The 23,679-nt window shown below is 37.2% G+C and overlaps 1 protein-coding gene and 1 non-coding gene across 21 annotated transcripts in view; one reads left to right on the top strand and one right to left on the bottom strand.

Moving 5' to 3' along the window:
- Positions 1-23,679, bottom strand: part of LOC145467803 (uncharacterized) — an 84,633-nt gene that overhangs the window by 21,338 nt on the left and 39,616 nt on the right. For 9 of the 20 annotated variants that reach the window (XM_081451394.1, XM_081451395.1, XM_081451406.1 and 6 more), the window contains exons 1-4: positions 19,115-19,926; positions 14,295-14,364; positions 9,992-11,362; positions 2,259-2,482 (exon numbers count right to left, since the gene is read on the bottom strand). The exons of 1 other annotated variant lie outside the window; for it this stretch is intronic. Coding sequence is in view for 1 of the 19 variants with exons in the window: in XM_081451416.1 (XP_081307542.1) it covers positions 8,545-8,571; positions 9,992-10,056; positions 11,139-11,271 (225 nt within the window). In the remaining 18 variants the exon portion in view is untranslated. Of the gene's footprint in view, positions 1-2,258; positions 2,483-4,758; positions 5,998-6,098; positions 8,572-9,991; positions 11,363-14,294; positions 14,365-14,490; positions 14,570-19,114; positions 20,073-20,885; positions 22,668-23,679 lie in introns of those variants that run through there. 10 more of the 20 variants (XM_081451397.1, XM_081451396.1, XM_081451404.1 and 7 more) reach the window with 10 other exon arrangements.
- Positions 8,181-8,253, top strand: Trnat-ugu (transfer RNA threonine (anticodon UGU)). The gene has a single exon. It is a non-coding gene; the product is annotated as a tRNA-Thr (tRNA).

The following is a 23,679-nucleotide window of genomic DNA, read 5'->3' as shown; positions in this document are numbered from 1 at the left end:
CCTGCACTTACTATTGTAAACGTTAGAACTGCTTGAAATCTAAATAGTCTTGTCTCCTCTAAAACATGTCCTAAGAACTAGAACCGACGATTCGTGACCTCTAATTGAATTAACTCCTTGTGAAAAACAAAAGTATCAAATTACCCTTTGTAATTAAAAATAAAAATATCTCATGCCATTTGCCTACTACTAACTCATGAACTGCTTCAAAACTCAAAACTCATCTCGTTCATAACTAGCCACCATTGCACTGAAAATTATGCACTCTAAAACAACCCAATGTACGTATGTAACTGTCACACTCCCCTCCAAACTGGACTAAAAATCACAAACCGGCAACATACACGTCACTCTTTATTTGTCAATTACCAAAGTCCTTGTGTTTATACATACCTTGTGTTTCTCACGTACCATTTCCCTTTACAACAAGAAATTTGATTGGCTGTTCATAGTAGATCCAATCTGATTGGTGTGACATACATACATCTCTCACTCACTCACCCATTGACCCGTCCATAACATACCCTACGCACCGACTAAGGGGTATTTTTTTACAAAAAAAATAACTAAAAAATGCAAGCCGTTTGTTGTTGTCGTCGTCGTATTTGGTCGCCAAATGGGGGTTCATGGTCCCAAGTGTTCCTAGCGTAGCGTGAGGAAACTGGGGCTGAGAATGCCTAAGGTCTCAATCTTCCTGTGAATGGTGTGATTTGTGATGAAAGTTTGGGAAAGACCCGATGAAGATGTCAATTGTTTTCGCAATGGGTTGGCCCAGGACTTAAATTGCTTGACAGTCTCCCAGATAAACAAAGTACATACTCATTCTCACAAGATAACAGAGGAGCCATTTAAGAGTTCAAACTACAAAAACACAGACAGAAAACAAATCATGATGCTGAGACGAACAACTCAGATGTTGAAAAATCAAAGAATCGTCGTAAGCAGAACTTGGAAGATGAGGCAAATAACATGCAATTAGTTAAAGATGATACTCAAACAAGCAACTTGAATATTAAATATCTAAGGGTAACTCTTTGTCTTAAAAAGAATCCTGATTCTTTTATTTGTTTTTACCCGGCAGCCGGGAAGTGTGCACAAAAAGCTGGAGACCTGGTAGTCTGAAATTCCATGGAATAATTCATTTAATTCTCAGAATACGGTAGAATAATAGATCTGCCATAACTCAGTAGGTGTTGGTATCAACAATGTCACGCAACCTGTAGCGGACTTTCGTCATGTGGTCAATTACAGTTCGGAAATCCATTGGTATTTCTACAGAGAGATCAAGCATTCTCAGCAGGTTCGAGTGGACATTTCGGTGGAAAAGCTGAAAGAATTTCTGACTGCTGAGTATATATAGTTTTTTTGAAGAACCCTCCCTGTGAGTCACACAAAGTTCATCGGAAAACTTGCAAACTCAAATCATTCAATAACATGATCGCATGGTGCCTATGACCAAAGATTAAAATACTCAAATACTCTTGGGAGGTTTCAAATAATAATAATAATCATCTTTGTGGAAATTGATTATCTATGAATTTTTGACCACAAGGTAGCTAGTATTTTGAACAACCTTGCCTGTGAGTCAAGACTTTTGTAGTATGGCCGGGAAAATTCGTCCACTACAAAACCAAACCATTATTTAGTCTGTTGGCATTTCTGAAAAAAATATTATTTTCATTGTGGACAAAATGTCAAAACATTGAGATGTTATAGTTTGTCCAAGCTCAAATTTCCTCGGGTCTTTTTCCAGTACTGTTATGGCTGCATTTGCATCTATCATCATGTCTACTTAATTGCTACTGTTGGACATCTATTACTATCAGAGCTCCACGTTACGACTGCTGGAGTTGCCAATGTGACCAAATTTTTTTCACTGGTGACTAACTTTCCATGCTTTTCACTGAATTATATACTTTTGCTGGCAACTAAATCTGAAAACTTAGGGGCCAGCTCACCCCAACGTTTTTTCCTGAAACTCGAGCCCTGACTATGGAATTGACATACTTGAGCCCGAGTATTAAGTCCACTGAACATAAAGGGCCAACCCACACACAACTGCTCTCATGAGACTTTGATAGCTCAGTTGGGAAAGCATTGCACCCATATCGCAAAGGACGTGTGTTCAAATCCCGTTCAAGCCTTCAAATTTTTTGAGCTCTTTTTTCCAGTAGTGTTATGGCTGCATTTGCATCTATCATCATGTCTGCATTTAATTGCTACTGTTGCACATCTATTACATATATAAAACATTTTACCAAGTTAGTTTTGGAATGTCCCCACTGTGGACTTTTCAGCAACAGTTAGGCATGTGTCTTGCTTCTTGCAAAAGACAGGTTCTGGGAAGTACCACAGTTCTTGATGTGAACCTCTTTGTGTTGTTTTGGACATCTTCAAATGATGGTTAGCGCTGTTTGGGGTTGAGTGAACCCAAACATTGTAAGCAATGTTTGGTTCATGCTAAAGGTTGCATTTCCTGTAACTGAACAGATAATTGATAACATGATTAGACAAAAAATTGTGAAAATGAAAATAAGACCAAGCCATTTTGGGAATGAAAGGAAAACAATAGATATATTGTTGTCTTATCAGTTTTAATGAAAGTCATGGTTGCAAGTGTGTTGAGTTTGTGTGAAATTAGATGATGAAGCTAATTGGTGTATGGGTGTAGTAGTCTGTGAGTGGGCACATGATATCAACATCAGAACAAAATCTGGACATTATTGTTCAATATAAATTGTTCTATAATAATAACTGAGAAAATTGACTGAATGAATACTGCCGGAATAAGCATCAACTGCGTTTAAGCTAATACAACATTATCTTTTAGGTATAAATTGTACAACATGTCAACTTCATTGCATTGCTGCACCCTGGAGTGAACGATCCAGAAACCAGAACAGTCTACCAAGAAACACTCAAACTACATTGAAAGGTAATTGATTATAAATTGACTGCAATTCTACTGATCCTATTGGCTCCTGAAGTTTCTAGTGTTACATTATACAGGTGATGGCATAGAGGATGCTGGTATCCATGCATATGGCATGCACAAAAATGTTTCCCGGTAAAATCAACTACTGGATGTCACATCTAAAGATTTTTTTTAACCGACTTAACTCATGTAGATGTTGATGCATTCCAGTAGAAGGCCAATTTTAATCAAAAGATATTACAAGAAAGACCCCAGGAAAGAGACAAATTCAGAGACACTGATAAATTTAAAGAGCAAAGTACTGATCAAAAAAAAAAGATAATCCTAAGGGTTATAACATGTGTTATCCCAACAGCCTTAAAACGTTCCTGAATAGCTAAGCAGCATACGATATGTTAACTATATTAATTTTATACACAGCATTTTGATTAGTCTATTTGTTGAAACCATGTAAGCACTTTGTGCAACACCGAAGGCAAATAACATTGCTACATTCATTCTTGTGGCATTGTTTGAAATTGATGCATCCCTACCAGAACACAAGAAAAACTAAGGTTTGATCCATTTGTAACGGGAAACACTAATTTGGGATGGTGAATCATTCAATCGCTTTGCTTTTTACCCCTTGCCCATGTAACTCAAAGATGAGCCTGCTTGCAGGTTACTTAAAATACCAATTTATTATGATTATTATTATTATCAAATGATATTACTGTAAAATACATTGTTGGGTAATATTTAAAAAAAAAATAATAAAAATAAATAACAGATAATAAAAATGAATTACAGAAATAAGTTAAAAAGTTCCTTTAAACAAGAAAGTCTTAATAAGATATTTATAAACAAGATGGGTGCTTATTTTGCCCATCTTTTCCTTTGTAGAATTGTTGGTTTTTGCTGCAGTCATTTTGATTAGGTTGTTTGTCTGCAGCCTTAGTGGTGATAAGCACAGATAGTATACTGTTGGCTGGTTGACATGCATGGCTTTCACAGCGAAACAAGAGTTCTTCTCTATCTAGTTTGCACCCTTGTATCATATTCTCAAGGATTGGTACCATACTATTGGTGTCTACTTCTATGGTAAATTTGATAGAGGGATGTTAAATGCCAATGGTTCCAGGAAAGATGCTACAGATAGGACTTTAACAAGTTGTCAGTTGAAGCTTAGGCTTGTTAGCAAAAACCTGAGTGTTTTGTATTGAAAAAAGTCAGATGTCTTGAATTTCTATAGAGAATCATAAGGTGTCACAAACTGTGTGTGTGATTAATTGCTGGAGGCTTCATTTTTTATCTATTCATTTTGGAAGATAGCTATAAAAGGGTTGCTGCATGTCAGGAAACGGTCAGGAAAATAGTTCTTTGGGGGTAGAGGATTTTATTTTGATAACTTGGGGAAAAGTGGCATTTTGAAGAAGAGTCATGGAAACTGAGATAACTTAAACACAACTGATTAAATACCAGTTAAGGCTGGTGAAAAAAATAAAACGAACAACAACACGTTGGGTCTCTCTGATCTCAAGTTTGTTGAAAACTGAAGTCGGACTGATAGCCTTAATGAATGGGTAGAAGGGACGGCTGTTAGGTAAAGCTAAGAGGCGCCTACTATCTGACATTTTTTACCTATGTATTTATTTGGTCAGGGAAGTTAAATTTTTGTGAGGAAAAGCACATGATGATGATGTCTGTGGCATTCATGTGTAGGTACAATATAGCTGTGGTGGGCAATACAAATGCATTGCCATGAGCTAATTTTGCAAGATGGTTTCTACATAGTAGAACAGTAATATTTAGATTAAGCCAAGCTCCTGATTAAAATAACTTACCCTGGCTTGAGCGTGCAATCCAATCAAAAACCAGTGCAATGGCAAAAACAGGTTGAATTAGTTATCTGTGGCAGGAAAACTTTGCGCTATTAAAGATGGCTGCCATGATTTAGGTACAACACATTTAAAGGATCCTGGGAAAAGCGTCCCAGGTGGAGGAATTTGCGGGAAACGGGCGGGAAGAAATCGCGCCTAGTCCTCGAAGGGTACGACGGCCATTCAAGGTGATGGTGAATCAGCCGGGCACGATGAGGAATGATGATGGTAAATCAATTTCTTCACCGAGTGATTAATTAAAATTTTTATTAGCGTTGTTTCCCATTTGCTCTTTGCATTGCTGTCAAGAGTACAGAATATATGTCCGCAGAATTGAATAGGTTTTCGCACGAACGTCTTTCTTTAGAGAGCCTAATTTTATAAATAGCACAGTTCCTGAAGGTTTGACTGTATGCCACCGCCGAAAAAGAAGTTATTGAAAATCCAAAAACTGATCTATACGTATTAATGTTCGAATGATTCAAACGGTGACAAAAATTTTTAGACGAGAAACGGGCAGGAAAATTTAAGAGAACTGAATTGAAACGTTGCGTTACGCATAATTTATGCGCCCAGTTATGGATTACTGTAAATCCCGGGTGTAAATAAACATGGATGGACATGGTGAAATGACATGAACACATAATTGATGAATAAAGGAAGGCTGGGAAAAAAGGAATGAGAAAAGTAAGTAGGAACCCAGGTAACAGAGCTTATCACAGGTGGCCCACACGTTGAATACGATTAATACGTGACAATAGACTGTTGGCGATTGCGTTACAATTTTAGCCGTATATAAGACCATGTATGAGAATGCTTCGAAAATTGGACTTATGCTACGTGTAGAAAATAACTTAAATAAAAGTAGCTTATCTTATGTGCTACTCTCCACAGCTGGAGGCGATTTTGTCACAAAGGCACGGTCTGGTAGAAATTGCATGTTACTGTTTACATTTTTGCTTGTGGCTTGAAAATTCTACTTTATTATTTTACAGTGAACTGAAGAGACAGAGTTTATTTAATCAGAATATATTTGACTTTTTGTGCACTGCGTCAACATATGTAATATATATATCATTGCCTGTGATTATAGTGCAGTAATTGTGCACTCTTTCATTTCTGGTAAATGGGGTGAAAATGGCTCTTGTGTAATTTGGAATACAGTAAAAACCTGTATATAAGAACCTAGAATTTTGGCGGTCGGGCTGAACAGGTTCTTATATTTTTGAACACACAGGCCTTACATCCAATGGTTACAAATCATTTTAATTTTTCTGAGACAATATTGTTTTTGCATAGTTACAAAATTCCACTATAATAGCTAGTTAGTTCACAAATGTGAGAAAGAGATTGCTCAATTTGATGACCAAACCTAAAAAGCACTCCAACTAGGATATGCATAACCCAAAAGGGTGGTCCTTGATATATTATGTGCAGAAGACATTTACCTAAATGATGAGGGCATAATGGTTAGTCACAAGGAATGATTGCTCACTAGAGTAACACACTACATGCACTTAATTATACATATTTCAATAACTAAAAGTATGTCATAATGTTTCAGAAAACAGTACTAAGAAAACAAGTGCGCTGATTGGTTAAAAATCGTATTTCTATACCTCGATGGAAACACAGAATTAGCAGCCTGTGGTTTATGTTCCCACAGCATTTATTGTTCTCCCAAACTTCCACTTGTGTTTCTATAACTCGAAAGAACACGGTACATGTCTTCTATTTCTTAAATATTAAAAGTTGACACTAGGCAGCCATACCACACCAAAGTTTTAAAATGGTCACTTCTCTTTAAAATGAATATCCTGGTCTGTCCTTGGAGAGAATAGGGCATCAAACAATAATTTCACTGAGAAATTTTGAAGCAGTAAAACAGTGATTATTATGCTCATACTCAAGGCCCATTTACACTACAGTTCATTCTTAGTATGAGACAAATATTTAAAAAAAGACAGCTATTGAAACATGCTACCCCACCACTTTATCTGTATTACAGGGCTGAAAATTGATTTTTGGGTCTAGTTTAGCCTAAGAATAACATTTTTCAAAGAAAACTAAAACAATACTGTAATCCAAAGTTTCTATACTGACTGTGGACTTGTTTCACATGGCATTGTCCCTGTTTAATGCTAAGTTGATAGACTCTGGACCGAATAGTTACCATAACAATGAGAAAAAGTTTTAAGACTTTCACAGTATTTGAAAAAAAAAACCCTGAGTTTACTATTATTTAAAGTTTATCTTGGGTCTTAAATGTCTTGACAAATTGGGCTGTCCTTTCGGAAAACATCAATAATCAGTCAGTAATTATGGACAACCACAGAAGTGATTATTTTGAACCAGTCATTGTATCAAAATGAGATAGGCACATAACATGAGACATGCAATAGACAAAACAGATGACCGCAAACAAATAGCTGTACATTAATTACAGAAACAAAACCACAAAAAGCAATCTTTAATTAAAATATATTATCGACATTATATTACAGCCTAAAACTGGCAGACAAGAAATGCAGAATTAAACAATCATACGCTAAAATTAGAACATTTTGGAGAAAAGTTTTCCAAAACATAAAAGAAAATAATTGATATTTAGAAATAACAGAAAATTCAACAAGCATACTCAAAGCTACAACATTGTAGAGACAGCACATGAAGATGGACTGTCTCCTTTCATTCCAATTCCACAGCTCCTGGTTATAACACCAGTTTTTAATATCCACCAGGAAATCAATTGTGCATACTATGATCTCTGTTGAGAACAACAATTGCAGAGTAACATTGAACTATGCCTAGGTAAATGATGCAATATAAGTTACAAGGAGGCTATTGACCTTGAATTTAACAAATTGAATGTGGTTCACCATGGTCTGTACTCTTATCGACAACGATACGTATCATCACAGTGTAAAAAATGTTCAGGCTTTGAACAGGCTTCAAACCTACGACAAATGTTTTCAGGTCTTTTTTCCGGGAGTGTTATGGCTGAATTTGCATCTATCATCATGTCTAGATTTAATTGCTACTGTTGGACATCTATTACTATGGAATTTACATACTTGAGCCGAGTTTTACGTCCAGTAAACATAAAGGGCTAACCCACACATGACCACTCTCACGTGGTTTTGAAAGCTGTGTTGGGAGAGCATTGCACTGGTATTGCAACCGTCGTGGGTTTAAATCCCATTGAAAGCCTGACAATTTTTTCAGGTCTTTTTTCCAGTAGTGTTATGGCTACATTCACATCTATTATCATCTCTACATTTAGTTGCTACTGTTGGACATCTATTTCTATGGAAGTTACATACTTGAGCTGAGTATTACTTCCACTGAACATAAAACGGCAACCCACACATGACCGCTCTCATGTGGCTTTGATAGCTCAGTTGGGAGAGCATTGCACCTGTAGTGCAAAGGTCGTGGGTTCAAATCCTGTTCAAAGCCTGAAAATTTTTTCAGCTCTTTCTTCCAGTAGTGTTATGGCTGCATTTGCATCTATCATCATGTCTACATTTTATGGCCACTGTTGGACATCTATTACATAGTATGAAACATTTTACAAATTCATTTTGGAATGTTCTCACTGTGGACTTTTCAGCAACAGTTAGGCACGTGTCTCACATCTTGCAAAAGACAGGTTCTTGGAAGTACCACAAAATTCTTGACGTGAACCCCTTTGTGTTTTGTTTGGACATCTTCAATGATGGTTAGTGCTATTTGGAAGCGATGTTTGGTTCATCCTAAAGTTGGCATTTCCTGTAACTGAACAGATAATTGATAATATGGTTAGACAAAAAATTGTGAAAATGAAAATAAGATCAAGCAATTTTGGGAATGAAAGGAAAAACAATAGATATATTGTTGTCTTATCAGTTTTAATGAAAGTCATGTTTTGTGTGAAATGAGATGACGAAGCTAATTGGTGCATGGGTGTAGTAGTCTGTGAGTGGGCACATGATATCAACACCAGAACAAAAACCTGGACATTATTGTTCAATTGAAATTGTTCTATAATAATTATTCAGATTTTTAAGACATGTTGAAAGTTGGACGTATATCCTACTTTTAATTACTTCCTTACTGTGCCGTATTAGATAAGTATATAAGGAAAGTTATAATTAACTGATTGATGGCTTTTGCCGTAGGGAATAGTGTGTTTCTTTTGTGATGAAAAAATGGAAACATTGCTTATTGAGGACAAACCTTGTACAACAAAAATTGCTACCTTAAATGGAAAATTACAGCCTGAAAGATTTGTTTCAAAAAATTAGTAATGTTTCAAGATAGCCAGATTAGGTAGTAGGAAATTTTTATTTTCAAGGTGTCATTAAGCTTTAGACATGTAAGTGTTGTTAATGTTGCAGTTCCAAGAAAGTTATGTTCAAACGCTTGTAATAGGCGAATGCAAAAAAAAAAACAACAAAACAGAACAATAAATGGCATAAGGGGGGGGGAGGGGGGACCACCACTCCATGATCAGCATGACAGATAACTTCCATTGCGTGACCAAAGGCCAATTTATCTCCCTAGCAGTAAAACGGATGCTGCGTCAGACAAGTCAGCAAAAAGGCAAAGTCTAACTCTAAACTACACTATGAGCCGAAACCTCTGGTCAGCATCGTACCAGAGTGTGGACAGTTGTGACTTGCTCAAGCCTACCACCTATATCCCCAGCACTACTGGCCAACACTGCCAGGAAACCACGATTTGAAAGACACCACCAGAAACCCACAACTACTTACAATAGTGACAAAGCTAACAAATGATGCTAAAATTAAAGCTTGAATTCTTTATAGCCAGAGAGCTGTCTGGGTGTACGCCAACTGTGAATTATGTTGCATAGCAAGTATAGAGTCATATATTGTGCAGCTTTGATAGCTTTGAACAAGACATGAATGGAGATACTTAAAAGATTACCTGTACAAAATGTGGTATATAATTGTTCACTAAACAGTGTTGCAACATGTATTAATGAAAGCCTAAGTAATGTTCTTTCGAGACAAGAAAGACAACTATCGGTTTCATCACATTTAACTAATGCACATATAATATAACAGTGACAGCCCAGTGGGGACCTAGAATGTCATGCTCCATTAATTATATAACTGTGCTCTTAATACATGTTTTAAACTGTTATTGAAAATATGTCGTGTGTTGATAATAATTTTCACAATTGACTTACTTGTTTCACATGTTTTTGATTTTCCTGTGAACAGCTGCAGTATCCACAAGGCTGCTGTGGCCAATCTAGCATTTTAAAGAGAGGGAGGTAAAATAAATGGGCAGCAAATACAGGACATGGTTAAAAGGCATGCCAACCTGGAAAATTTTGAGATGTAAACAGTGACAAATACAATTTCCAGCCTTTGGGAAAAAAGAACATATGCATTTAATTACTAAAATTTTTACCAAATTTTTGAATTAAAAAAAAAAGTTGAGAAAAAAAATACCAGCTTTCCAGGAGCATTCCAGTTTACATAAACAAAGCTAAGTATACCATGGCACTTAACAGGGTGGTAAACAACAGTAAGTTGAATAAACTTGAATAATTGCAAATGTTTCCACCCTACTTTAAAAGAAAACAGGCAAGAAAACATGCAAAGAAATCCTCTTCATCTCTTAAGCTATGATTGCTTCCAAATTGACTTGCAAGAAAATACACATTCCTGATTGGTTAATTACTCAGGCTTCCATGGGAAAGCCTGGGTCTAAAAATGCAAGCCGTTCATTGTCCTCTTCGTCGTTGTATTTGGTCGCCAAATGGGGGTTAATGGTCCCAAGCATTTGTAGCGTAGTGTGAGGAAAATGGGAATGAGAATGCATAAGGTGTCACTTTTCATGTAAATGCTGTGATTTGTGACGAAAGTTTGGGAAAGAGTCATTGCTACTGTTGGACATCTATTGCTATGAGAGCTCAACATTGCGACTGGTGTGGTTGCCGATGTGACCACATTTTTTTCCCTGGCGACTAACTTTCCATGCTTTTCACTGAATGATATACTTTTGCTGGCAACTAAATCTGAAAACTTAGGGGCCAGCTCACCCCAAGGTTTTTTCCTGAAAGTTGAGACCTGACTATGGAATTGACATACTTGAGCCCGAGTATTAAGTCTACTGAACATAAAGGGCCAACCCACACACAACTTTGATAGCTCAGTTGGGAAAGCATTGTACCCGTATCGCAAAGGATGTGTGTTGGAATCCCATTCAAGCCTTCAAATTTTTTGAGCTCTTTTTTCCAGTAGTGTTATGGCTGCATTTGCATCTATCATCATGTCTGCATTTATTTGCTGCTGTTGCACATCTATTACGTACATAAAACATTTTACCAAGTTCATTTTGGAATGTCCTCACTGTGGACTTTTCAGCAACAGTTCGGCATGTGTCTTGCTTCTTGCAAAAGACAGGGTCTGGGAAGTACCACAGTTCTTGATGTGAACCCCTTTGTGTTGTTTTGGACATCTTCAAATGATGGTTAGTGCTGTTTGGGGTTGAGTGAACCCAAACATTGTAAGCAATGTTTGGTTCATGCTAAAGGTTGCATTTCCTGTAACTGAACAGATAATTGATAACATGATTAGACAAAAAATTGTGAAAATGAAAATAAGAGCAAGCCATTTTGGGAATGAAAGGAAAACAATAGATATATTGTTGTCTTATCAGTTTTAATGGAAGTCATGGTTGCAAGTGTGTTGAGTTTGTGTGAAATTAGATGATGAAGCTAATTGGTGCATGGATGTAGCAGTCTGTGAGTGGGCACATGATATCAACACCAGAACAAAATCTGGACATTACTGTTCAATTGTAATATCTCAAACCGATGAGTGACAGACAAGATAACAATAATAATGAAGACATTTTAATGGGGAACCTATGCCACATATGGTTTTCAGAGTACATCGGTGTTGGATATTGCAAGAAAGACCCCAGGAAAGAGAAATTGCCAGAGACATTATCTGTAATAATTAGTTAGAAAATTGAGTGAACGAATACTGCTGGAATAAGCATCAACTGCGTTTAAGCTAATACAGCATTATCTTTTAAGTATAAAATGTACAACATGTCAACTTCATTGTATGGCTGCACCCTGGAGTGAATGATCCAGAAACCAGAACAGTCTACCAAGAAACACTCAAACTTGATTGAAAGGTAATTGATTATAAATTGACTGCAATTCTACTGATCCTATTGGCTCCTGAAGTTTTTAGTGTTACGTTATACAGGTGATGGCATAGAGGATGCTGGTATCCATGCATACAGCATGCACAAAAATGTTTCCTGGTAAAATCAACTACTGGATGTCATGTCTAAAGACTTTTTTAACCGACTTAACTCATGTAGATGTTGATGTATTCCAGTTGAAGGCCAATTTTAATCCAAAGATATTTCAAGAAATACCCCAGGAAAGAGAAATTGCCAGAGACAAATTCAGAAGCACTGATAAATTTAAATAGCAAAGTACTGATCAAAAAAAAGAGATAATCGTAAGGCTTATAACATGTGTTACCCCAACAGCCTTAAAACGTCCCTGAATAGCTAAGCAGCATACCATATGTTAACTATATTTATACACAGCATTTCGATTAGTCTACTTGTTGAAACCATGTAAGCACTTTGTGCAACACCAAAGGCAAATAACATTGCTACATTCATTCTTGTGGTATTGTTTGAAAGCGATGCATCCCTACCACAACACAAGAAAAATTAAGGTCTGATCCATCCGTAATGGGAAACAGTAATTTTGCTCTCACTGCCTAGTCAACTCATATGGAATAATATCTCCAAAAATTACAATTGAAAGCCTGTGAGAGTAGTCATACTCATTTAGAAATGCTAATTGAATACCGTGAAATTCTTGACTCGCACACATGGTTGTTCCAGAAGCTAGATACCCAGCAGTCACAACATACATAGATAAGCAATTTAAAAAAAAAAAAAAAAAAAAACTATTGTTATTTTTTGAAACATCATGAGAGTATTTGGGTATTTTGATCTTTGGTCTGAAACACGAAATGATTTTAAAAAAAATTGGATTTGTATTCTCAAATTGCCTCAACTTTGTTTGTCTCACGGGCATGGTTATTCCAAAAAGATCCTATTTACCCAGCAGTTACAAATTTTTCCATTTTTGATGTGGCTACTGCCGCTGTATTTACTATAATAGTTTCTTTTTCTATGTGGTGAAAAAGAATAAATAAAAAATAATAACTTTTGCATCAAACAAACTTTGTCTGGCCAAAATTGCCCATAAATTGCCAAGCAATCTGCTCAAGAAATCCACTTAGAGCATTTCAGAAATAAACTTCTATTTTGCTACAAGGTTAAGGCGATTCTTCAGAATTGCATTGCACATCCCTACTACCCATGATTTTTTTGTGTCATTTTGCAATCTCATGAGTGCGTGCATATATAAACTTGAAGCCAAGTAACAACTTGCAGGACTCCCAGAAGGGAGAAACTGATTAATTGCATGGCGTGCTACCCTTAAATAGCGCTTTCCAAATGTGGAAAGGCATATGCCATCAAAGACCACAGAGATGATTGTGGGCTCATCTAAAGTAAGGTTGCTTGCCAACTTTAACCTTTAAAATAACTAAAAATGGTGGCTTTTGCTAAACCACGTGGCTTACGATAGACAAATCATCGTTTTTTGTTGGAAACAAGTACTGTTTAGCGAATGATTTTTTATTCAGTAAAAATGCAGTGATGACGTTCTTTCTATGCAATGAAGATGTAGATTATTTTCTATTGCAGAGTAAAATACTATCACTGAAAATGAGAGCGTGGCTAAGGTTTTCGGAAAAGTTAATATGTGCTCTCTGGAACACTGTGTGCCTGAAAGATATTGAATGCCTTTGGGCTAAATATGGGCATCTTTATCATGAAAGGAACATGAAATTGTTCCTTAACATTGATGCAGTACATCCATTGATGTTTTTCTCACTTAAATTTCTACTTTTTCTTCTGCTCTCACAAAGCGCAAAGTGAATGGTTCAAATATAAATGTTTCTGAGAGCAGATAATTTAAGGAATTGTGGGATTCATTGAATGTCCTCGTTAGCGAACACCAAGACCCAACTTTTTTGTTTGAAACTATAAATTCTCTTGAAATAAGCAACCGACAGGTAAAGTTTGAAAGGGAATCTTCTGTGAGTTATACTTTGATGGAATTACCTTAAGTTTCTTACGTGCAAGTGATTTTGTGACAATGACAATCCATAGTCTTGAATTTCTTATAAATTAGTAGTTTGTAAAAAGCTGTTGTGTCATGGAAGGAATGTTGCTCTTGTGCTGTTCTCTGCAGGCAATTGTTTTGATGCTCTGGCTACAGAATTTTTGTGCACACTGGGAAAGGTCACAAAAGTGTAATGTTGTGCATCAGCTTTATGTTCACACGAAAACAGGTTGCTCTTGTCAAGAGAAAGTCATAAATTTTTTGGCGTCAAAATGATAGCAAGCAAAATAAGTGCAAACAGAACTCTTACCTTTCAACTACAGCCGTGAAAAAAGATGAAACTTGGTTTTCTTGATATCCGACACTGAATCGACTCCGATCTGTGAATTAATGTTCAGGGTCAGTTGTTAGCTCATTCAGTCCGATTCAACTTAATAAAAAACAACACAGGAACTTGGGCACAAACAGTGCATACAGGTGACAAAACAATGGAAAATTAAGCTTACATTGAGGTTAGGAAATTGTTTCTTTGCAGTCTTTGAATAGTAACGAAGCGCCAATCCGCTCGGGAAGCAAAAAGATGGCATCACGCAGTGCATTGTAGGTTCATGTAAGAAATTAACAAACGTAAACAGACAAGATGGCGGCTTTTGTGTCAGACGTCCGTCTCTCTGAGGACGAAATTATAGAGGCCAAGTTAAAAAAAGAAATCGGAAAGCTCACCAAATCTGAAGCCATAAGATGGTTAAAGTGTCTAGAATGTCAAAATTTAAGTCAACTCAATTTTAAAGAGTTTTGACGCAAGTAAGTCGTAGATCGCGCGAGTGCTGTTTCGAGGTGTCTGAGTCGATCTTTTAATTGTTTGTTAATTAGATACATTGTCTCAAAGTTGGTTTTTTGTGCCTTACTAGATTCCAGTTATATATTGAAAATGGCCTTGGATGATAAATTTCTTAATAACCCAGACTGGCAATTGTGCGAGGAAAAGAGGAGAGAAACACTCGGTTATGATATTCTTTAGAACGGCTGGACGTCTTCGCTGGCAGGCATTGAGACGATCTCCCACTCGGTTAGGGAGAAGTATTTCGAGCTTACTCCCGATGAAAAGTATGTAAAGGAAGTTTAGGCCTTCTTGAAGACAAAAAAGGTTGAAACGTCTAGGAAAACCATGCGAGTGAACCTTTTGCTTAACCACAACAACATATGTTTGTTCTTGAAGGCTACACACGGCCCGCTACGAAACAAGGTAAAAGTGTTTGATCTGGTGAGGGGCTTTACGCGTGTTCAATCATTTTCGATAAGACATCTTGAAAAAGGCTGGCTGCAATAGACCACTGGTAGGCTGCTGGGAAACGAGGATTTTGCAAGCATGTTGCTGCTTTTGCGTTCAAACTGGTGGAAGCCGCTATGTCATGTGGTTTTGAGCTTACCAAGGCAATCAGCTGCACACAGGTGGTTTATAAGAGCATCGCAAGATCGAGAGAAAGAGCTCATGAAAAGAATTTCACAGCGAGACAAAAGGGGAGGGAGAAAACGTAACTCGCCAGTGGATGTGAGCTGTGGTTACAATTGAAGACCGAACGGAGAGACGTCATTTGATAATGAACGAGTAACCAAGCTATGTGATTACTTAGCTTCATCAAAGTCGTATCTGAAATATTAAAACTTAAATCTGTCCAAGACAAACAAAGTTTTTCTGTAGATAAGAGTTGTGTTTCCATTCGTGACTCGATGCAATTGTGTCAAAATAAAGAAGTTCTGAGTGGTTCAGTGAGAGAATTGGAAAGATAACATCATCAAAGGCACCCGCTGTAACTGGTCTGCAAAGGAAGAGGGAGTTTCAAGAACCTGGGTACTGCATGGGAAATAAGAAAGCAGAAGCTGCTAAATATTTTAGGAACTTTCACAGAGGTATTATATTTGAAGTTGAAGCTGCAAAGTGCTGTGCAAGTGACAGTTCTGCTGTTGTGGAAAAATGTAGACGTTACTTTCTGGAAAGTGACCAATTTTATGTAGCTTGCTCAGACAGAAAATTTCTGGGAGAAACATGCAAGAGACACTTGTCAGAATTAAAATTGTGAAACAAGTTAGCCTTTCTGTTGCAAATTAATATCCATGATGAAGGTAATTTGAAACCACTATCTGTAGTGACTTGGGCTCGTGTTGCCCAAATACAGTTCCAGGAAGAATATGCATAAGCCAATGTTTGTATTCTCGATTCCTGTGTTCGAGAGAGTGAGAACTCAAAGTGTTTTTAATCAGAAAGAAGGAAAATTTCATCAATGCTTTTAAAGTATGCTGCAATGCAATCGTGAGCAATAGTAGAATAGACAGTCTATCTCTTGTTAATATATTGGCACAGAGGCTTCAAGGACTGTCAAATCAAGTTCCCTTGCAGAATTGACCTGTGAGAATTCCTTTTATGACAACCTGGATTGAAAAATTATCTGGAACCCTTAATAAAAAAAAAAATATATATATATATGCTCTTCTTATACACTGCAAGGTAGAATTTCATGCATTGGAAATAATATAGTCACCTAAGCACAAAACATTTTTGTGTAATAATCATTGTTATTACTGTTAAAAATGATTCCTCAATCTCAACAAGATTACAAAGTCTTCCTCTGGACAGAACATATGATGGATGTTTATAACACTGGAGTAACTATTATAGTAATGAAGTTGAATGTCAGAAAAATGTGTGAGACAAGAAATGTTTTCTAATCAGGCAAGCCGGTGGAAAACTTGATATGAGAGTCGAAAAGTATGAACCTATTTGCCTCAAATCTTGAATCTTTCGTTGTTCGTCAAGTGACTTTATCTTTTTTGACACTCTGTTAATGTCATGCCTGCATTTGCATTCTTGGTTTTCTTTCGCATCAAAGCCCTGCTGCACGAACACGTTGTCATTATCTGATTTGCTTTTCAGTGGGAAAGTCTTGTTGTTAAATGAAACTGTGGTGGTGGTAATTTTCATGCTATCAACACTTACTGTTGAGGCGGATTAGTTATTGTCTTCCCTGGTTGGACATGATTTGTCCTGCAGCAAACTTGAAGTGTCTGCCGGGTACACAATATTGCCACTTTTTGAATCCCTTGTTGGAAAAATTGAGGGTATATTATCTTTTCGATAATTGTGTCCTCTCGTAAAATTTGCACTACACACTTGGTCGCTTGATTTGCACTTGTATTTTTTGTGTTTTGAACTCTGAGCTTTTATATTTTTTGCCATAATTTTTCTTCTTTTGAGAAAGAAGTTTAGTTCAGGGTCTTATTTGTAGAACTTTTATGAGTGCAACTCGTTTCAGCGCAGCTAAAGGGCATCAGAATTTGCTTCTGTAGACTGTGAGTCTGATCACCATATTGTTTCAAGGCTCTGAACCTTGATGAAACAAAATTGGAGTTCAAAAGGACTTCCCAAAAGAAATTGTTCACATCAGGAAATCACTCTTACCTCATGTAAGAGCTGCTAGGAAACATGGATGCACAGTGAAACTGGAGTACGAGAAGTTATGCATTGACAGACAGCTCTTCAAAGGAAGCCATTAAATAATTGTAAAAGAAACATTTAAATGTTGCATGCCCATTGTCTGGTTTTGTGTTTGTTAGACTTCAATTTTTCTCTCGACTGAGTTGCAGCGCTTGTTTAAGTGAGGCATGTGAATTGCATCTTTTTAAATGTCAAATTCAGCGGCCAAATTTAGAATGTGCTCACCAAGAAATGATTTGTTTTTCGACAATGAGGCTATGTTATGTGTAATTTTATATTGTGAGTGTGTGTTGATAAGTGCATGGTTTTGTTTTTGTTGAATGCTGTCAGCTTGTTTGAGTTGCTCACAACATCTTGTATCGTTATGCTGTCTGATTTCATGCTAAAAAGTTTACTGAGGTAAGAGAATTTGTCTTATTGTCATTAGGTTACACTCTTTTTGTTTGTTCACAATAAACACAAGGTGTCTCAAAGACGTGCAAAAAGGAAGACAAGTTTTTAGATAGCTCCATATGAATAGATTTCAAGTTATATTTTGCAAGAAACTTGTTGCTCCTGTGAAGTTGGAAAAGTCTGGTAGACGGAGTTGGGAGGCAAAATGTTTTTCTGTTGTGGTTTAAGACATAGCAAAGGAACAGTTATCGAGTTGAATCTGTCTGTGGAGGTTAGAGGTATTGAGTGTACAAGGAACGCAAAAGGCGGAATTATGACACTAGAAGCCTGAGAGAAAAGTGAGAAGTGGTATAAGCTATTAATAATAATTAATGATAATAATCTTTATTGGGGAAACTTTATTTGTAGTCTCGGAGAAATGTTGCAACAGGAACTGTGTAATGTTCAATGAAAAATCTATGTCGATCTATAAGGAGAAAATGCGTGTACATTTGACGATGTAAATTTTCAATAGAATCAGTTATTGTCGCTCAAAACTAAGGAGGCTATTTTGTGAAGCAAAGTTTGCTACTGCTAAAAGGGTGAACGCAATTCTAAATTTTTCTACAGTCTAGAGAGAGGAAATCACAGTACTAAGTACATAACTGAAGTGAAACCCTCAGATGAAAAAACTAGGAAAGAGATAATACGTGGTATGAGTGTTGTAAATTGTTTATGGTTTAGATGTTATGAAATGCCATGACTATAGAAACAAGGTATTTTAGCAGTGGAAATAGAATAAAGGAAATAGTTCGTCACTCATTTTGAGTTGTATGCAGCCTAGAGAATGTTTTGTTTAATTGTTTTGATAAAAAGTGACGCAAAGGAGAAGTCCTTTCCTTTTGATATCTCGCATGATTGCCATTGTGTTAAAGCATGTGACAACAGGTGAATTGTGAAATTCTCGATTTGTCTCATTTTGGAAACTTCGATAAGATTACAAATCGTGGGTCACTTAGTGTCACTTTGGTGAAAACTTTTGTACCAACGTTTTTAGAACTGTGATAGTTATCGTAGATAGGAATTACTCGAGCATAATTGTAACAACGAATGAATTTATTTAGCTTGTCTAAGGCGTCTTTGCAGAAGGCTTGTAACGCAGATTTTCAAATGTCATAAAATAGAGATATTGCGTACTTGACTTGCACCTAGCACTCTGCCGATGAACAATGAATAGACGAAGGTGTGATATCAAGGTTACTTACCTGAAATAATGGCCACATTTTCGTGAAATGCGAAGTCAAAATAACTGGAACTACTCGCGTGTCTTTCGAAAGAGGAGCCATGTTGTCAAAACGAGTAACGGAAAGGACGCTGGGAAGGGCTTCATTCCTCGGATTTTTAGCCGAGGCCTGTTTGTTTCCACTGCGTGACAGAGGGTGTCTACAAAACGAAGACCTAAGACCTAAGACCTAAGACCCAAAAACGAAGACTTGTTTTTTCGCAGGCCTATCAAACCACAGAGAGTCAAACCGGGTCAACGCTTTTCTTCAGACAACAACTGACGCGAAATCAATGGGGTCTTCGTTTTGTAGATAAGACCGGGTGGAACTACAAAACGAAGACCCTCGCTTAAATGCTTTTTTTGTTTCATCTGACGCGGAATCGATGGGGTCTTCGTTTTGTAGATAAGACCGGGTGGAACTACAAAACGAAGACCCTCGCTTAAATGCTTTCTTTGTGTCAGCTTTTAAGTCGATTCTCTCAGCCCATCTAGATTTCATCAGAAAGAAATCAAGGAAAGATCGCAATAGAACGGCTCTTGATTACAATCCTTTAATACTGGCGTAGTGTTGACACGTGATTGAATTACTTCCTCCTGCAGGTACTGAATAATAACCACGAGTTCGCGGTCATTTTGTCGAGTTCGTGGTTAATACGTAGAGACGTTTTCAAGCCAGTTTCCAAGGCATAAACACTAGAACGTAGAAAAACTGAATTTTAATCTTGACATTTTGTTGGATTTACGTTTTTACATTACAGGCATTCGCTTTGTTCCCGTTGTCAATACATATCACGAAATGAAAGGAAATGAAATTGATCTTTATATACTGCATAGTTTTTCGAGTTATTTGATTATCTTTCAATTTTTTTTGCTGAATTTGTTCCAGTTGAAATGTACGTTTTATAAATCATATATACGCAAAATATTCTAGGTCATGCTTTATTTTTACAAACAAGCATGTCTGCATTTCAATACAAATGTATTAAAAGGGATAGAAAGGGAGTCAGCTAATTATTTCATTTAATTGGTGTCCATTTTGATCTTTGTTAATGTTATTCAGCCATAAATATGAAGATTAACCGTTTGTAAATTCTATTGGGAATCGCAGAAATTCTCTCTGTTCGTACGTTTTCCTCCAATTGCAAATAAAACAGTATTTGATTTTCTTTATTTTAAAGAGGGTCTACCCTTTGAAATTGGGGGCGGCGATGGTTTTGCGGCCATACCGTCTCCGAAGGTGTGCAAGTTTACATTATTTTATTCTATTTTTTATTGTTTTCCAATCACTGTCTAGAAGTGGGGTCTACAGGGGATTAGCCGATAAAAACTGTCGACATTATACAGGAACCCATTTCGAGTCAGCTGACAACGAACAAAGCATTTACGCGAGGGTCTTCGTTTTGTAGTTCGAGCCGGTCTTATCTACAAAACGAAGACCCCATTGATTTCGCGTCAGCTGACAAAGAAGAAAGCAGTTAAGTGAGGGTCTTCATTTTGTAGTTCGAGCCGGTCTTATCTACAAAACGAAGACCCCATCGATTCCGCGTCAGCTGAAACAAAAAAAGCATTTAAGCGAGGGTCTTCGTTTTGTAGTTCGAGCCGGTCTTATCTACAAAACGAAGACCCCATTGATTTCGCGTCAGTTGTTGTCTGAAGAAAAGCGTTGACCCGGTTTGACTCTCTGTGGTTTGATAGGCCTGCGAAAAAACAAGTCTTCGTTTTTGGGTCTTAGGTCTTCGTTTTGTAGACACCCGCGTGACAGATGCTTTGCGTAACACCTCTTTTGTTGGTGGTGAACTTTTCTTCCATTTGGTCAAGGCCATGGCCTTAGAAATTTCTGAGTCATTGTTAATGAATGGACAAAACTTTGCTTGTTGTATTTGTCATAAAATTATGTCTCCGATGAATGGAATGTGTCTGTGGAATCGACAAACTTGTGTAATGGCAACATTATTTCGTGAAATGTTTGTAAGTCGTAGTAATTTTATGCAATTGAGGAATCGACAACTTCGCTTGTCGGATGTTGCGTAAAACCATCTATTAGACGAAAGTTGTGAATTGGTGGTATGGATAAACTTCCATAGGGGAAACGCGATGTCATGAAATATATTTTGAAGTCGATGTTATGATGTGCCATTGTGGAATGGAGAGCTCTGGTTATCGTATTAACCTTTCGTGAAATGTGAAGAGTTTTTAACATAAAAAAGGTTGTGGTTGCGTTATTTTATACCTAACAGTCCCCTCTCAAACCCATATGTTAATGAAGCAAAAGCTATCGGCTTTTGTTTGCAGACGATTTGTTTGTTGAAAGCGAAGAGAAATCAATGTATAGAAGTCTGTGTTATAGTTGGAAATTGTTTGCAAGACATACGGCAGCGTGTAATAGGAGTTTGTTTTGTGTGTTGAGCGGAAATGTCTCTCGTTTCTTGAATTCTTGCGCGGCTGTCAGTGATCTTAGCAGCAGAAGTCGGTGATAGAAATGTGGCATTGGCAGAAAATATTTTAACCCATTTTTTGTTTTGAGGTCTTGAATAATAAGGCTGTAAGCTTATAGAGTATATGGAGTTAAGTGGCGGATATGATGTTGATAAACATATAGTATTTTTAGTGTGGAATGACAACACTGCATGTTCAGATAGTCTAGAAACGAATTCTGTTTATACGATTTCAATTCAGGCGTATGTAGTTGATATACTAGCTGTGGTTAAAAATTGCTCAAAAATTGCCGAAGTAAAATTTTCATGTATTTTTGACTTCGTACCAGATACTTTACAATGTGTAGTTATATTTTGGTTTTTGATGGAAGTCTTTGTCAATTTTTAGGTTTTATCAAGTTTGCAGCTGACGCTTATCTTATAACTTAAAGTGAATTTTGTCGCGTTTGCTGCGGTAAAATTCGTTGAAATTTGGCAGACTGGTTATGAATAATAAGTTTAATAATGACTTGCAATTTTCCTTAAAATTATGTGAAATCAATTCGCTAGTGAGTAAGCGTTGTTTGTTTTGTGGGCTAAACGGAAGAAATTGGTAGTTGCTTACGTTTATGTATTCGTGGCTGTCAGTAATCGAAGTAAGTGACTTCTTTAATTGAAGTAGCACATTGCGAGAAGATATTTTGACCCATTTCTTGATATCTTTATTTGATGAAGCTCTGGGCGTATAGATTTTATGGAATGAAGCGACGAATGTGAAGGTGATAAACATGCAGTGCTGTTCGTGTCGAATAAACACAATTTATCTTCAGATAGTTGAGACGCGACTTATGTTTACGTTGTTCTTTTTCAGGCGTATATAGTTTGTCGAGTCCGATGTTGTTGAATAGGAAACAAGAACTGCGAATTTAAGGTTTGTATTTAATAGGTGACATATGCCAGTACCAATGTTTTGTTTCGTGATTTGCCTCTCCAATTCGTTCTTGAGGATAAGTAACTTCTGAGCTAAGATTACACGAGTCATTAAACATTGAGAAAACACGAAGCAAAAGAATATCAAATGGCTCTTTTTTCTTTGGTAATGGTTAACTGTTGAAGTTCCGAAAGACTCCGATGAGCGTCAGCATCCATTGTATCTGCAAAGAAGAACGGTTATTTTTTAAGTAGTTTGGAAGTGGGACAAAATAAAATGTACCACTATTGTTACCATTGTTGTGATATGGGATATATATCCAAAAGAGTTGCCATGGAGGTGGGTGGGGTGGTGGAGAAGGGCAAATAGGAGAGGAGAAAAAGTCACCGTCATGTTAGAGAGAAAGAAGAAAACCGAAGAAGGACAAAGACGGGAAAACGCAGGTGAGTGAGTATTAGGCTTACTTAGGCTTACTTAGGCTTACTTAGGCTTACTTAGGCTTACTTAGGCTTACTTAGGCTTACTTAGGCTTACTTAGGCTTACTTAGGCTTACTTAGGCTTACTTAGGCTTACTTAGGCTTACTTAGGCTTACTTAGGCTTACTTAGGCTTACTTAGGCTTACTTAGGCTTACTTAGGCTTACTTAGGCTTACTTAGGCTTACTTAGGCTTACTTAGGCTTACTTAGGCTTACTTAGGCTTACTTAGGCTTAGGTTAGGGTTAGGGTTAGGGTTAGGGTTAGGGTTAGGGTTAGGGTTAGGGTTAGGGTTAGGGTTAGGGTTAGGGTTAGGGTTAGGGTTAGGGTTAGGGTTAGGGTTAGGGTTAGGGTTAGGGTTAGGGTTAGGGTTAGGGTTAGGGTTAGGGTTAGGGTTAGGGTTAGGGTTAGGGTTAGGGTTAGGGTTAGGGTTAGGGTTAGGGTTAGGGTTAGGGTTAGGGTTAGGGTTAGGGTTAGGGTTAGGGTTAGGGTTAGGGTTAGGGTTAGGGTTAGGGTTAGGGTTAGGGTTAGGGTTAGGGTTAGGGTTAGGGTTAGGGTTAGGGTTAGGGTTAGGGTTAGGGTTAGGGTTAGGGTTAGGGTTAGGGTTAGGGTTAGGGTTAGGGTTAGGGTTAGGGTTAGGGTTAGGGTTAGGGTTAGGGTTAGGGTTAGGGTTAGGGTTAGGGTTAGGGTTAGGGTTAGGGTTAGGGTTAGGGTTAGGGTTAGG

The sequence above is a fragment of the Orbicella franksi genome, chromosome 14 (genome assembly GCF_964199315.1).
Source record: "Orbicella franksi chromosome 14, jaOrbFran1.1, whole genome shotgun sequence".
Classification (NCBI taxonomy): Eukaryota; Metazoa; Cnidaria; class Anthozoa; order Scleractinia; family Merulinidae; genus Orbicella; species Orbicella franksi.
This window is presented reverse-complemented; position numbering and strand designations above follow the sequence as displayed.